Source organism: Protobothrops mucrosquamatus, unplaced genomic scaffold (genome assembly GCF_001527695.2).
Source record: "Protobothrops mucrosquamatus isolate PMUCROS unplaced genomic scaffold, P.Mucros_1.0 scaffold423, whole genome shotgun sequence".
NCBI classification, from domain to species: domain Eukaryota; kingdom Metazoa; phylum Chordata; class Lepidosauria; order Squamata; family Viperidae; genus Protobothrops; species Protobothrops mucrosquamatus.
Genome location: NW_015386751.1, coordinates 459934 through 474933, shown reverse-complemented (window position 1 = coordinate 474933; position 15000 = coordinate 459934). Strand labels below are relative to the sequence as shown.

The following is a 15000-nucleotide window of genomic DNA, read 5'->3' as shown; positions in this document are numbered from 1 at the left end:
GTGTTTCATATCTGTATTTTTTTTTTCATTTTCTTTGCATGCCTGTTCTTGGACACCGGGACAAGTCAAGTCAAAATAGTTCTGCAGTTATTTCTTCCAATCATAGCTCAGAGAAGAGAGATATGACTCTCTTTTTCATTTTTGATTCCTGAAGGTCCTGCTGAAATCCCTTCATGAAACCATGAGAAAGCAAAGGAACTCCATTTCAAATTTCAGCCCCTCTCCTGAAATATATGCCTGATTTTTTGGTCAACTGGAAGAATCAGTAGAGGAAAAGCAATGAGCATTTCATTAAGCTTCCCAGCCAAATGGAGGTTTCACATCCAAATTCAATGGCTGTGTGCCTTGTGGGTGTGAATCCCCTCCAGTATAATTTTTACTGCCAGTCATCAATGATTTGGATCTGGCCACTCATCCAGCTGCATAACTCATCTGGTCTCTTGCCCAAGCACTAGCATTCTGTATGTGGAGCTGAAGCAGCAACATGGGATCTGGGAAGGGTAGCTATGAGATCCCATGAAATGGTGTTAGAATCAGGGCAGGTGCATGGAATCTGAAATTGCCAGATGCACCTGCTCAGTACAAAAAAAGGAAAAAAAAGGGGTGTGTGTGAGTTATAGGTTGATCAATGTAGAAATGAAAAAGGAATTATAGTTAATGGAAGTGTCCCTTTCTCCAAATGTGGGGGGGGGGCATGTATGGAGAATTCCCACATTTATTTAAGTTTTTTTAAATCCTTTCTTTATGAATTAATAAATAAGACAGCAAACATACCTAATATTCCTTCCTTCTCCTATTTTCTCCACAATGACCCTGTGAGGTGAGTTGGGCAGAGAGAGAGAGAGAGTGACTGACCCAAAGTTACCTAAGTGGTTTTCATGCCTATGGCAGAACTAGAATTCAGAGTCCATCTGGGTTCTAGCCTGATGCCTTAACCAGTGGATCAAACTAGGAGTGTTGCATGGTCTTTTCTGAAATGAAGTGAAGATTATGGTCTAGGTTTGGACTGGAAAAAGAAAAGAATGCCTATTTTTCAGATGCTTACAAGGGTAGCATGGTGATACAGTAATGACTAAGTGCATTTGTGTTACGTGTGTGAAGAAGATACATTTCTTGTTTCCTGTTTCAAAGAAGAGTATTCTGGATCCTCTAGCAATAGTTTCAAGTAACTGGCATATCTTGGACTATATGCCTAAACCAAGCTTAATTTTCTGTGAGGACATGGAATACTCAACAGCCTCAAATCTTACAGGACCCAGAGTCAGCCCTCTATGAATAAAACTAATTCTTTCATTTGTGTTTGAGCTGGGCAAAAAAAAAAAGAAACACAATGCTTTTAAAAGTTATAATGTAATCTACATATTGCAGAGGTTCCCAAACTTTGTGGCACAGGAATTTCCCACAGTGGTTTTCTGCCGGCAAAGTGAGGAACAAAGTCCTTAGAATGTATTTGCTTCCACTTGGCCAGAACAAACTGAAAATGATCACACACATGCACACACATACATGCACAAAGTTGGTTGTGATTCCTTGGAGGGAGAGTCCCGACCTGTAATTCGGGAAAGCCAGCTCTAACTCTTTGGAGGCAATACAATCCCTCCATCCCATCTTTTGAGAAGGAATTCTCCAATTTTCCAAACTGTTTTAGCTATTAAAATGTCTCAGATGACATATGTATGGTACCAAATTTCAGGGCTGCAGTGCTTTGGAAAATTAACCTAACCATTTCAGTACTCCAAGTGAAGTGAGTCAGTGAGTGAGTCAGTGAGGCCCAAAGGTCCTTGATAGTACTGGTTAAAAAAAAAAAAAAGAGAGAGAAGGATTTCCATGCTTCTTAGTGCGAGAGACTGTTTGTTCCAGCTCCCTGCCACCAAATTTGGCAATGGACTGGAAATCCTGAAGCCTAAAGTTCTGCCTGAGATGTGGTGAGAGCCCCCTTGGCTTTGTCAGGCTGGCCTCTGCTGTAAAATCTTGTGAATGAAAGGGTTGTGGGAATAAGGGATTATGAGAGACGCAAATTTAGCTGTTCTGTCTATAGAGATTCTCAGTCATCTTCTAGGTCATGGTTGCCTCAAAGGTGTTTTTTCAAAAGGTAACTGGACTTTCTTGGTTTTTCCTTGAAGATGTTTCGCTTCAGTTCAGAACTTGGATGAGAAGCGAAATGTCTTCAAGGAAGAACAAGAAAGTCTAGCTGCCTTTTGAAAAAGCATCTTTGGGTTCAGCTGTTCTGGTTGCTTAGAAATACCTGTACTGGATGCCTTAGAAGTGTTTGTTTTGACCCTCTTTCACATTTAGAGCTAAGTTTCTGGGGAGCACTTGGACTATAGTATACAGCATTACAAATCCCTTTATAATGTTTTGAGGAGGAGATGCACAAATAGCTTATTGGGAATATGTTCTTCCATCACAAAGACTCTTCAAACACACACACGCTGGATTTTAATCCCATAACTCAATAGGAAGTACTTTCACTCTTTTAGTATGCTTGTATCATCTATCCATCTGTCAGTCATCCATTTTTTTAATTTGTTCTATTTATCAAAGATAATCTATGAGTGATATAACCCTTCCTCATTTGAGCTCTCAGATAAAGCTCTTCTCCCTGTCACAATTCCTTCTGAAACGTCAACCGGATAGCAGAAACTAAACTGAATGAATAATAGAGCACAGTGATCATTTATAAAACCAAGTGTCCAGCATGTAAGATTATTAAACAGTTTATTTTCACCCAGGCACTGAGCAAAGTGTTTTTGGTTATGGGAAAATAAATGTTTTGTGTTTTTTTTTTAAATTTTACTTTGCTTTTATCCTGCCTTTCAGGATCAAAGGTGGCTCCCATCAAAAGGCAGCTGACAATAATCAGCTGATTCTTATTAATAATTATCAGACTATTGTTGCTTTTCATGTTGAAACATCCACTTTAAAAAAAAAAAAAAAAAAAAGCTTAGAACCATCACTATTGTAAAGCAAAGGAAGCCACAATTTGCAGCAGCCACAAATTAACAGTCATTTTCTGAATAAGGCAGTTCATGCAATCTTCCCAAAAACTCTTGCCCTTTAGATGAACCCTGATCCTTCTCCCATAATTTCCCTTACCTAAAAATTATGGCAGTTGGTTGTGAATGGATGGAGAGTGCCGGGCTGGCTTATGGTACCCTATGGGTTTCCCTTTCCTTCAATATTAGCTCCAGTGATGAAGTCTACTACTGCCAATTAATGAATTTTCTTTCCTGAAATGGCATGACATTAGGGCTCCTTGCTCTCCATCCTAGAGGTAATAGGGGTATCAGTGTAAAGAGCAATCCGAACTGCTGCCTAGAGCATCTAGGGCTCCTATAGGGATTCTCCACCTGTGCAGAAGAAGGGGTGGTGGAGGGCAGGACAAATAGCAGCTACTTGGATGAAGGAAATGAACAATGTTGTTTGCGATCTCTTCCACTGGGTCGGACCTGGCGTGTAGTTTGACCCTTTCAAATACTGGGTACAGAACAGTTGTTTTCTTATTTTGCTGCCATTATTTCTCCCTCTCTTCCCGAGATAGTTGTGGCCATTGTTGTTGTTTTTTGGGGGGGGGGGTTGTCTCAGAGAACCAGTAACCTTTTAAGGGAACCTAGCTCCCTTATTGTGGGTGATAGGTGGCTACTCTTCTTCTCTCTTCCCATTGTGGTTTGTAAATTCCAATTTTTAAAAAAGGTTTTTCACTAGTGCTTTTCTATATGTTTTATAATGATTTTCCTTATATTTTGGTATGATCTGATTGTTGTACCTGGCACCTCCTCTACATTCTTTGGAGAATAAGTTCAAAATCTTCTTTGTAGGGCCTTGTCAAATAAATATTTTAATATTTTAAATAGCATGGAATTGCAGTTGTGTTGTGTAATGGTGGTTGAATTTCTTTTAAGCCTCACAATCAAATTGAGCTTTACGTGTCTTTTTGAGTGTGTGTTCATGGTTTTTGTGTGTGTGTGTGTGTGTGTGTGTGTGTGTGTGTGTGTAGACAACCCCCCTCCCTAACTGGCTATTGTTTTTTATTCTGAAATCCTTTTTGGAATAAAAGTGAAGTGTAAGGATTTTATAAATAAATACATGTTTCAAACTTTTGATCCAATCTAATAATAATAAGAGAAAAAATAACTGTAGGATAATAATAGCTATATTTTGTATATTGATAATAACCCATTTATTTTTATTTGAAACATTTATGTAGCTCAGCTAGTTGGTTAACAAAATAAATGTAACCAGGTTTACATTTATTTCAGTAAACTGTTACTGTCCTGTCCTGTTACTGTAACTGTTATATTATCAGGCATTAATGGATTTCTATGGCAAATGACTGGAGTTTATAACAGTGTTTAATGCTATGGAGCTAGAGAAAGAAAACTGGGAATTCTGGGTGTTGCAGTTCTAACACATCTTGAGCATATCAAATTAGAGAAAGCTTGAGCAATAGGAATTTTGCATTTTACCCTCTGTTCTCTTTATGGATCCTGCAAGGACTTTCTCTGCCAAGTAGAAGTCATGTACAGCAAGTTCTTTTTAGACAGCTTCGTTAAGTAAATTTATATTCCTCCTAGATGACTTTAAGTTGGGGACAGAAATTCCCAGACAATATTTTCTTAATTTAAGGATGTCAGATGCACTAGATTTGGAATATATATGAAATTCCCCTTTAGCTGTTTCCACATGTTTGGGGTGGCTTTGGCAAGAGATGGGAACACTCTGCTCCCCTCTTATTAATTACAGTAAGTAGATTGATTCCTCATCCACATGATCTCATGCCAAAATCTGTCCAAAAACTGCTATGATTGCTCCATTGTCATGCATAGTGTGATTGCCCCAGCTGCTATGATACAAGTGACTTGCAGATATTTTTATTTGTTTCTAATATCGTAGTGGGGTACCCCACTTCTTAAAACATAACATGTTGTGCCCTTGGTTCAGAGTAAGAGAGGGACTTCTTTGCAACTGGACCTAGATTTTGGCAGTTCCTGTCTAGAGAGGCTTTTCTGATTCACTCTTTAATTATCTTCCACCAAACGAAAGGAAAAAGATGTAACTCATGGTTATTAGTTGATTTATCTGATTTTGATGGATCTTGTGATCTTTCTGGGAATGAAGCTATACTATGGGAAGATTTGATTTTTGTTCTTTAAATTAATTGGTAAGGAATTGATGTTAAGAGCCGTAGTGGCACAGTGGTTAGAATGCAGTATTGCAGGCTAACTTTGCATTCCACTGCCAGCAGTTCGATCCTGACCGGCTCAAGGTTGACTCAGCCTTCCATCCTTCCAAGGTCAGTAAAATGAAAACCCAGATGGCTGGGGGCAATATGCCGAATCTGTAAACTGCTTAGAGAGGGCTGTAAAACACTATGAAGCAGTATATAAGTCTAAGTGCTATTGCTATTGATATGTCCATTTATGAATTTTAGTTTTTCTCTTGTTATTTAATATGGATTTCATTGATTTTCTTTTTTGCCAATTTGGACCATTCTTTTATATATCACTAGGCAGAGAGAGTTCAAATACATACCTGTGTATGCTAAAAAAATTTGGGGGGATTGCTAACAAAGAGTTAAAGGGGGACTAGGATAGCTATTTCGAGCTAATTAGCTCTCATCAGCTAGCCATACCCTTCTGAGATTCGAACCTGGGCTGCTTGCACATTAGGCAGCTGTGTTGACCCCTAGGCCACAGGCTCTTTCTCACTTTGTCAGCTGTATCAGGGAGGGAGGAGACAGGAGAAGAGATATGTCTTGAGTGTTTTTTGATGTACCCTGTTGTCCCAAATATGGGAGGAAGAAATCTTTTGCCTGTATCAGCCCAGTCTAGGGCTTTCCACAGGCAGCAGTTGCTACTGCGACATCATTTGTGTGCTAATTTTTTTTTTATTGCTAACAAAGAGTTAAAGGGGGAATGGGATAGCTATTTCGAGTTAATTAGCTCTCATCAGCCCGCCATTTCTTCCTCCCATATTTGGGACGACAGGGTGCATCAAAAAACACTCAAGACATACCTGTGTGTGTGTGTGTGTATCTGTTGATAATTATATCTGTTGATATATCTGTTGATATATATCTGTTGATAATTAAACTAAACACATGATCCCTGGGTGCATCCATGCCAAATAAATAAAATAAAAACGAACACCAGGGTAAAATAATCAAACTCTAGGAGTTTAATACTAAAATACCAACGCCAAGCTTTCGTCAGCGTTCTGCTGACATCATCAGGGCTTAAACGGTCAGTCCATGGGAGAGTCTTTTATAGTTCAAACTTGGCCTGCACACGGCCCCTGGACCTTGTTAGCGGTCCTGGTNACCAGGACCGCTAACAAGGTCCAGGGGCCGTGTGCAGGCCAAGTTTGAACTATAAAAGACTCTCCCATGGACTGACCGTTTAAGCCCTGATGATGTCAGCAGAACGCTGACGAAAGCTTGGCGTTGGTATTTTAGTATTAAACTCCTAGAGTTTGATTATTTTACCCTGGTGTTCGTTTTTATTTTATTTATTTGGCATATATATATATATATATATATATATATATATATATATATATATATATATATATGACATACATTGGCACGTTAGCAGCATTGAATGCAATGATATTTAGGCCAAAGCAAAGGTAAGAAATGCCCATGATAGATGCTGTCCAGAATCATCAAAGAATGCCAGCAAGTCTTAATCCTCCCATTCCAAATGCCCTTGCAGTACAAGATATTCAGCACTGCAAGATTTTCGGTGAAAACATTTGCACCCTGGCATTTTCCTGGTGCAGCTGGAAGTCTTCAGTCCATTCTGGAGGTCTGAGTCAAAAACCACCTGTCCCAATCACAATTTAATCCCCTTGAAACCTCTGCTTGCAGGGGAATCATCAACGTGGCCTCATCTACCAATCTACTGACCGACTCCAAGAATGTGCAGCTGGTGCTAGATCCTTCCTTGCAGCTCCTGAGCCGCAAGCAACGCAAGCTTATCCGCCAAAACCCAGGCATCCTGCATAGCATCAGCAGCGGCCTGCAGAGCGCCATCAAGGAATGCAAGTGGCAATTCCGCAACCGCCGCTGGAACTGTCCTACTACCCCAGGCCCCAATGTTTTTGGCAAGATTGTCAACAGAGGTAAGGAGATGGTAGGAAAAGGGGTTTGAATGGTGGTGGTGGTGGTGGTGATGATGATGATGGAAGCCTGTTCAGTTCTCTAGGTGAACTTCATGGATCTGAGAAGGTTCTTGCTCATATAATCTGGTTGATTTAGCAAGGGGAGGTATGAAACTAATTGTGTTGCATTGCTATGGGTTATTTGGCTCTCTAGTTTTTAATGGAGAGTGCTGCAAAAATGAGTACATCAGTCAAGAAGAGCACACTTTTGCATAAAGCACACAAGTCTCAAAGTCCCCATTTTCTGTTCTTCCTTCCTAATGGTAACCAGGGACAGCTCTCCTGTTTAGCTAAGTGAAGCAGATGCTTCAAAGGGCAGAGCTGGGCAAACAGAACCCACCCATCCACTTTATTGACCTACCACTTGGATCAGCCTTTTCACTGGGTCTAAATTTGGATGGCTGGTCCCATTGCCACTTCCACCCCGTGTAAGAGCTGCTCAAAGCAGTGCATTAGCTGGTGCCTGTTGCTGCCACATCTGAGAAGCACTACCTACATTTCACAGGGTTTCTGAAAACAGGAGAATGGAAAGAAGGAGCAAAGTCTCACCCTTCCCCAAGCTTCAGGCCTTTGAGGGCTCTTTCCCCTCCAACTAGAACCTTTTACTGTACTTAATTTTTCCCTCTCTAATTTTGCTCCTTTGCCAGGTTTTAACTGGTGGATGTCCACCTTCAGAATGTCAGCCCTGTAGAATGGTCAAAGGACCCCTGACTTATGATGGTCAACTTGGGGAATGGCCATGAGCACTAGGGGAGCTGAGCAAGGGAGCACAGTCAGGTAGTAAAACATCAGCCTATTGTTCTTCGTTTTGCTTTCTTTTTTTTCAGAAACAAAATGTCGCAGAATTTTTCATGGTGCTCATGCTGGCGCCTTCTTTTAAAGCAAACTGGCATTTACCGGGATGTGGCTTAAGTACATTTGTATAACTTCAGCATTTATTAAGAACAATATCAGATTTGCTGTTTTGGAATAGAAGCATCATGCCTTTGCAGTCTAGCTCACCTGGGCTGGTTAAATCAGATGGCTTTCAGTGGGATTTCAACAGCTTAAGCAGACACAGGCTGATTAAAGTTTAAAAGATGATTTGGAGCATGCGTGGATACTGTATACACTCTATAGTATATTCTGTCAAATACATATTTTCTAGGAATGCATATAGTAGCTGTCACGAGAAGATGCAACTTCTTTAAGGAGTTGCTAATAGATGGAACATGAGCATCCATGCACACTCTGAATCATCTTTCTTTAATCCAAATTTGGATTATTGCACAGCCGTGATGATGATAGTAATGATGACGTCCCATTTTGGGGTTAGCAACTGAGCTCTGCTAACAGCATAGATAATCAGATGAATAGAATAATGTAACAGCAGCAGAATAAAGGAGAAAGAACTGGAGAAAATCAGAAAATATAAGACCTGCACATAGACATGGAACAATGGTGGTAAAAGAAATCAAAGATAGTTCTAATAATAATAGGTGTCTTGGGTGCACCTCCTTCGTCTAGTGGTTAAAACACCAGACTTGGTTTGTTTTTGTGGGGAAAATAGGAGGAGGAAGGTATATTGAATATGTTCTTTGCCTTGAGTTATTTGTAAAAATAAATCAAATCAAATAAATAAAACATCTGGAGCACCACATGAACACCATTGGCATTGACAAAATCACCATCAGTCAATTACAAAAGGCAGCTTTACTTGGAACAGCTTACATCCTGCAACAATATCCAACACCATCAAATAACAGCATCTGCCTAACCCAGGCCCTTGGGAAGGACTTGATAAGTGGATAAAAATGCTAAATCCAATCTAAACATCTGGTTGACTATGTGACCAACCACAATGATAACAATATCCTATTAATTAATTGACACTGTAATACATATGATGCAGTCCCACAATAAAAAAAACAGCAACAGTAACCAGCACACATACAAAGTAAAAACAAACAAACAATGAAACCACAAAGAATCAAAGTGTGTGGGGATGACAGTCAGCATTAAAGCAATGAGTACAGTATGTAATTACCAAGAATGCTTGAGCTCTGTGGGTGTCATTCTACTATAGAGCCAGAGCAGTGTGATGCTTAAGGTGTTCAACTAGGATTGGGGAGATGCAGGTTCTAGTTGTCCCTGAGCCATGGAAGCAGACCAGGTAACTTTGAATCAGTCATTCTCTCTTAGCTCAGGTGACCTCACCAGGTTGTTGTAATGGGGAAAAACAGGAGGAGGAAGCTCCTGAACAAGAAGATGGGATATACATCTAAGAAATAAATGAATAGAATTGCAGGGGTGGGGAACTATGGCTCTTTTATGACTTGTGAACTTCAACTCCCAGAATTCCTGAGCTAGCCTTGCTGGAAGTTGAAGTCCACAAGTCATAAAGGGGCCACAGTTCCCCACCTCTGCCTTACTGGAAGCTGCCACTGATGGAATGGGGATGGAAATGATTTTCAGACCTTTCCTTTTTCCTGGGAGACTTCCATCTCCCTTCCAATGTATCCCATAAGATCGGGGGAATCCCTTGGAGCAGAATGGGAGGGGGGAACAGCCAGAAGAATGGCTGAGAATCCCCTCCCTTCCTGTTCTGCTGTTAGAATCTTGGACCAATCAACAAGCATTCCTCCAGTGGCGTGACAACAATTGTACACCATTGGCTATTATTAAAATCCTGCTATATTACAGTCTTCTCACATTGTCTATAGGTTGCCATGGAAATAATATCTAGTGGGAAATCCTTTGGTTAATTTGACTGTTTGCTAAAGAGTATGCCTGATCATTGTGATAAAGTGAGTTCTGATGGCTAAAAACTATGTCTGCATGAGCATCAATTAAGGCTGGTTATGTGTTTATAAACTAAGGAAATGCTTTACTTGGGTTAGGAGGCTGAAGAAATTGCCATTTAGACCAGCCAGATTAAAGACTGCAGCTGAGAGGGGCACAGAGAATCTCCAAGAATGGATACACCAGTGTGGTACCTCAGGGTCTTGGTGCCTTGTCCTCCTCACCCTTTTAAATTTATTTTTAAAAGTTTAACTTACAAGTAAAGTGTCTGTGAATATAATGATTTGCCTTTAGTACAGGTAGTCCTCAACTTACGACCATAATTAGGCCCAAAATTTATGTTGCTAAGTGGGACATTTGTTAAGTAAGTTTTGCCCCATTTTATGACTTTTCTTGCCAGAGTTGTTAAGTGAATCACTGTAGTTGTTAATAACCCGGTTGTTAAGTGAATCTTGCTTCCCCATTGACGTTGCTGGCCAGAAGGTCACAAAAGGTGTTCACAAGATCTGGGGACACTGCAACCGTCATAAACATGAGCCAGTTGTCAAGTATCCGAATCTCGGTCACGTGACCACAAGGATGCTGCAATGGTCATAAGTCACTTTTTTCAGTGACATTGTAACTTCAAATGGTCACTAAATGAACTGTTGTAAGTCGAGGACTGTCTGTATTATACTGTGCTTAGTGGAGCAAGTAGGCTATTTGGCATTTAATGCTCAGATCTCACCTCTGCTGTGTAATCAGTTTCTTGGCCAAGTAGCCTGATTACGAGTCTTCGCTTTTTGTGTTAAAATAGAAAACTGTGAATTAAAATAAATGATTCCATGTTCTGGAATCAAGGCACAACTGGAAAATATTTGTTTTCTGACTGGCCATGTCCATTGCGTGGACTTATTTAGAAAAGTCCCATTTCCCAATTTTAAATATCAGATAAAATTGGGGCTCTCAATCCTCAATTGACTGATGGAGGCCTTGATCCTTCTGTAGCTGTGCCTTTTCACGTTCTGAGCAATAAATAGATGACACATCTCCCTTCATCCAAAAGTGGGACTTGTAGTCACTGACTCAGAATTTCCTTATAGTATGAAAACCTATGGTAAAGTGTGCAATTTCTTTCTGGCTAGAGGCCAACATTATGACATCTGGCAACTGTCTAAAATAATCCCTGCCATTTTCTTGGCACGGCTTTTTGGAAGTGGTTTGCCATTATCTTCTTCCTATAGCCCCCAGGATCACCCAACTTTATGCCTCAGGCAGGACTAGAACTCACAATCTCCCAGTTTCCATGGGCCTTAATCATCAGATTGGCTCTGAATTAGGACCTTGCTATATACACCTATTTCTCAGGCGTAACTCACTGCTGTACCTCAGGATTAATTATACGTTCATCTCAAAATATACACATGTAACATGTTACCTTTAACTTTTGCTACCAAATGTTTGTCTATTGGTTTAGTTTTGGTTAAAAGATTTTAGCTGATTCACTTCTCTTTGAGTTCCCTTCCATCTGCTTCCTGGCTGGTTGAATTTGAACTTGAATTTCTCCAGTCTTAGTTTGACATAGCAGTCCTTACCTGACATTGGTTCTCTTCCTTATCCCTGTCCAGCAACAAAACTGTAACCTGTGTATTGACCTTGTCCCCAGCCCAGCATCCATTCCAAACATTCAGAGCTGGGATTCTCCATTAGTTTTCATCGATTTTGTTAGATTTTATAGTAAGCAATTATTATTCTCCCTTTTCCTTCCCATCCCACTCCACGGAGAGCTGCAGCATTCCTTTCCTGCAAACTAAAGCTCTATTGCTTGTGCCTTTTCTGGCCCTCCAGTTCTCTCTCCCTTCCCAGCAAAATAAGAAAAGGTGGATTATTAATCAGAAATCCAGCAAAGATCCACAATCCAGAAAACAATCCACAATTATTGTTAATGGATTCCTTTTTATGGGATGCAGCATGTAGCCCATTAATCTCTTAAATTGCTCAAGTAAAAAAAATATGTTCTTAGGCAGCATGGGGGAGAACATTCTTTAAAGCATTTTTAATTTAAAAAAAAAAATTTTTCAGGAGGAAAGGTACTATATAAATAAAATAAATCAATGCCAGAATGTATGCAAACAGCATGCATGGGGCTCTCCTGGAAGAGGGTTTATTTTCCATTCAAGAGGCAATGCCTCTTCTAAGATAGTGAAGGTATCATTTTCAAACATGCTTTCAAAGTTGTTAATCCTTCCATTCATATGCAAAAGTAGCTGAGTGTAACCCTACAGGCAGAGTAATCCTTCTGTGTTTACTGTTGAGGCTATTGATGAGGAGAGAAAGAAGGACCACTTCCTAAACCCTGCTGGGTTCAATCTGGCAAAGGAGGAATATTATTATTGTTGTAATGATCCCTATGAGAATGTATCTTTTATGTAAGAAAATTCAAACACCCGTATACATACATACATACATACATACATACATACATGCACTGTTGCATGATCCAAGCGATTGGTTTGGAACCAACATAAGATGCATTGCCCAAAGCATGTATCTGCATGTCTGCTTTCCTAGTGGGGTTCCTTTTCCTGAAGGAAAGTGCTATCCTTGTAGGATGTTCATGACCCTATAAAAGAGAGCTTAGCCCTGCTGATATTTATTGTACTTGTGGCCTTATGTAAGTAATTCAATAGCAATAGCACTTAGATTTATATACCACTTCATAGTGCTCTGAGCAGTTTACAGAGTCAGTCTATTGCCCCCATCAATCTAGGTCCTCATTTTACCAACCTCAAAAGGATGGAAGGCTGAGTCAACGTGGAGCCAGTTAGGATCGAACTCCTGGCAATGAGCCGTGAGTTAGCCAGCAATACTGCATTCTAACCACTGTGCTACCATGGCTCCTTCAACCTAACTTTGCTGCTGTAATTGATAGGAGTTGAGAAAAAGAAGGTTCAAGCCCATTTGTTTTATGAAACTGAGAGATGGAAGACTCATTCTCATACTGATGATTGGGGAAGTTAAACATCTACCTCCATTAATTGAGGCTTCTTCTCGTATGAAGTGCCTCCTACTCAACTCTGATGTTTGTTCAAAGCAATGTACAGCAACTTGAAGTGGCCTGATGAGTAACATCACCTTAGTACTCTTATCACTGTTGCCACTTTTGCTACCACCATGATTATTCCTTGAAAGTAGTAATACCACTTTTCTGTATGAGGAAGAAAGCTCTAAGGAATGCTGCTGCTCCTGCATTGTCTCAGGAATGATGTTGTTGGCTTCCAGGCACATGAGGCAGCCCTTATTATGGATTCACTGAGAATTACGGGTAGTCCTCAGTTTATGACCACAATTGAGCCCAAAATTTCTGTTGCTAAGTGAGACATTTGTTACGTGAGTTTTGCCCCATTTTATGACCTTTCTTGCCACAGTTGTTACATGAATCACTGCGGTTGTTACTAACATGGTGTTAAGCGAACCTGACTTTGCTGGTCCAAAGGTTGCAAAAGGAAATCACATGATCCTAGGACACTGCAACCATCATAAATGTGAGTCAGTTGCCAAGTGTCTGAATTTTGATCAGGTGACCATGGGGATGCTGCAACGATCGTTAAGTGTGAACAACAGTCATAATAAGTCACTTCTTTCAGTGCCGTTGTAACTTCGAACATTCACTAAATGAACTGTCGTAAGTTAAGGACTGTCTATATTAAGCTGTGTTCAGTGCTGTTCCCTGATATGTTGTAATGATCTCTCTTCTGCCTCCAGGTTGCAGAGAGACCGCCTTCATTTTTGCCATTACCAGTGCTGGGGTCACCCACTCAGTGGCCCGCTCCTGCTCGGAAGGCTCCATCGAATCTTGCACTTGCGACTACAGACGTCGGGGCCCAGGGGGTCCCGATTGGCACTGGGGTGGCTGCAGTGACAATGTGGACTTTGGACGGGTCTTTGGGCGAGAGTTTGTGGACTCCAACGAGAAGGGGAGAGACCTGCGCTTCCTGATGAATCTACACAACAACGAGGCAGGACGTCTGGTAGGGAGAAGGGGGACCACTATGGGGTATGGGGCTTTGTGTAGAATTGCATGCCTTGAGACCCGAGAATATCTTTCATATCATTACTGTGTCGGACGCAGTGATATCAGCAGACACTAATTCCTACCACATTTGATTTCTCCAATAAGTCTCATGAATGTTTTCAACATATGATCAGACCATGATTCACTCTGCCCGAACCAGCTCTTGCACGTGCATATTGTTTCCTGAAGAGCCAATCAGTTATGATTTGAATTATGTTGATACATTCCTAGGAAAACTAGTCATCAAATTCCTCCAAAGTAATTAATGTTTTATTAAGGTTAGCATGCAAAAAAGGTCCCACTCAGACCATTATGCACTTATGCAGATGTGTGACTGAGTTAATGTGATTATAGCTCTATATTGTTCACATGGATGAAATTGGGTTTGGTGGTCCAAGACATTATTATATACCATAGAGTTGTACTGTACAATCTAAACAGTGTGTTCCAGGAGCTTCTTGTTTTAAGAATGCTGAGTATATGTGCAATGAAGTCCCAGTTGCTTTACTGATGCCCTACAAATAGGGCAGAGGGAAGCTGACTGCCAGTTCCTGTATGAGTATTCATGTTAGGATTTACTTTCCATTCTTTGAAATGATTTATGCACTGAACTCAAGCTGTTGTCATACCTAAATAAGACTAACAGAATTGCTTTGCTAAATCAGGTTACTTCCTAAAGTGACTTGCCAGATGAATCCAAAAGGAGCCTTCAAGCTGGTCATGAGCATAAAGACACATTATCCTTGGTAGTATCCTTGGTTCCATTTCACTAAAATTCCCCTTGACATCTCCCCTTCCCATGATTTTATCCAAGCCCACTTTAAAGGCTTCCTTTCCAGAGCCATTGGTTAAATCCAACGATAGTAAATTCCATAACTTAATCATGTATCACATTTATTTATTTATTTATTTATTTTATTTAATTTATATGCCGCCCTTCTCCCGACGGGACTCAGGGCGGCGCACAACATATTTAAAACAAAACATAAATACATTCCCCCCCC

The 15000-nt window shown here is 40.4% G+C and overlaps 1 protein-coding gene across 1 annotated transcript in view; it reads left to right on the top strand.

The window, feature by feature from the left end:
* WNT1 (Wnt family member 1) overlaps window positions 1–15000 on the top strand; it is a 20923-nt gene that overhangs the window by 651 nt on the left and 5272 nt on the right. Inside the window, exons 2-3 of the mRNA XM_015816326.1 lie at window positions 6869–7122; window positions 13687–13952. Of these exons, the coding sequence (XP_015671812.1) occupies window positions 6869–7122; window positions 13687–13952 (520 nt within the window). The remainder of the gene's footprint in view (window positions 1–6868; window positions 7123–13686; window positions 13953–15000) is intronic.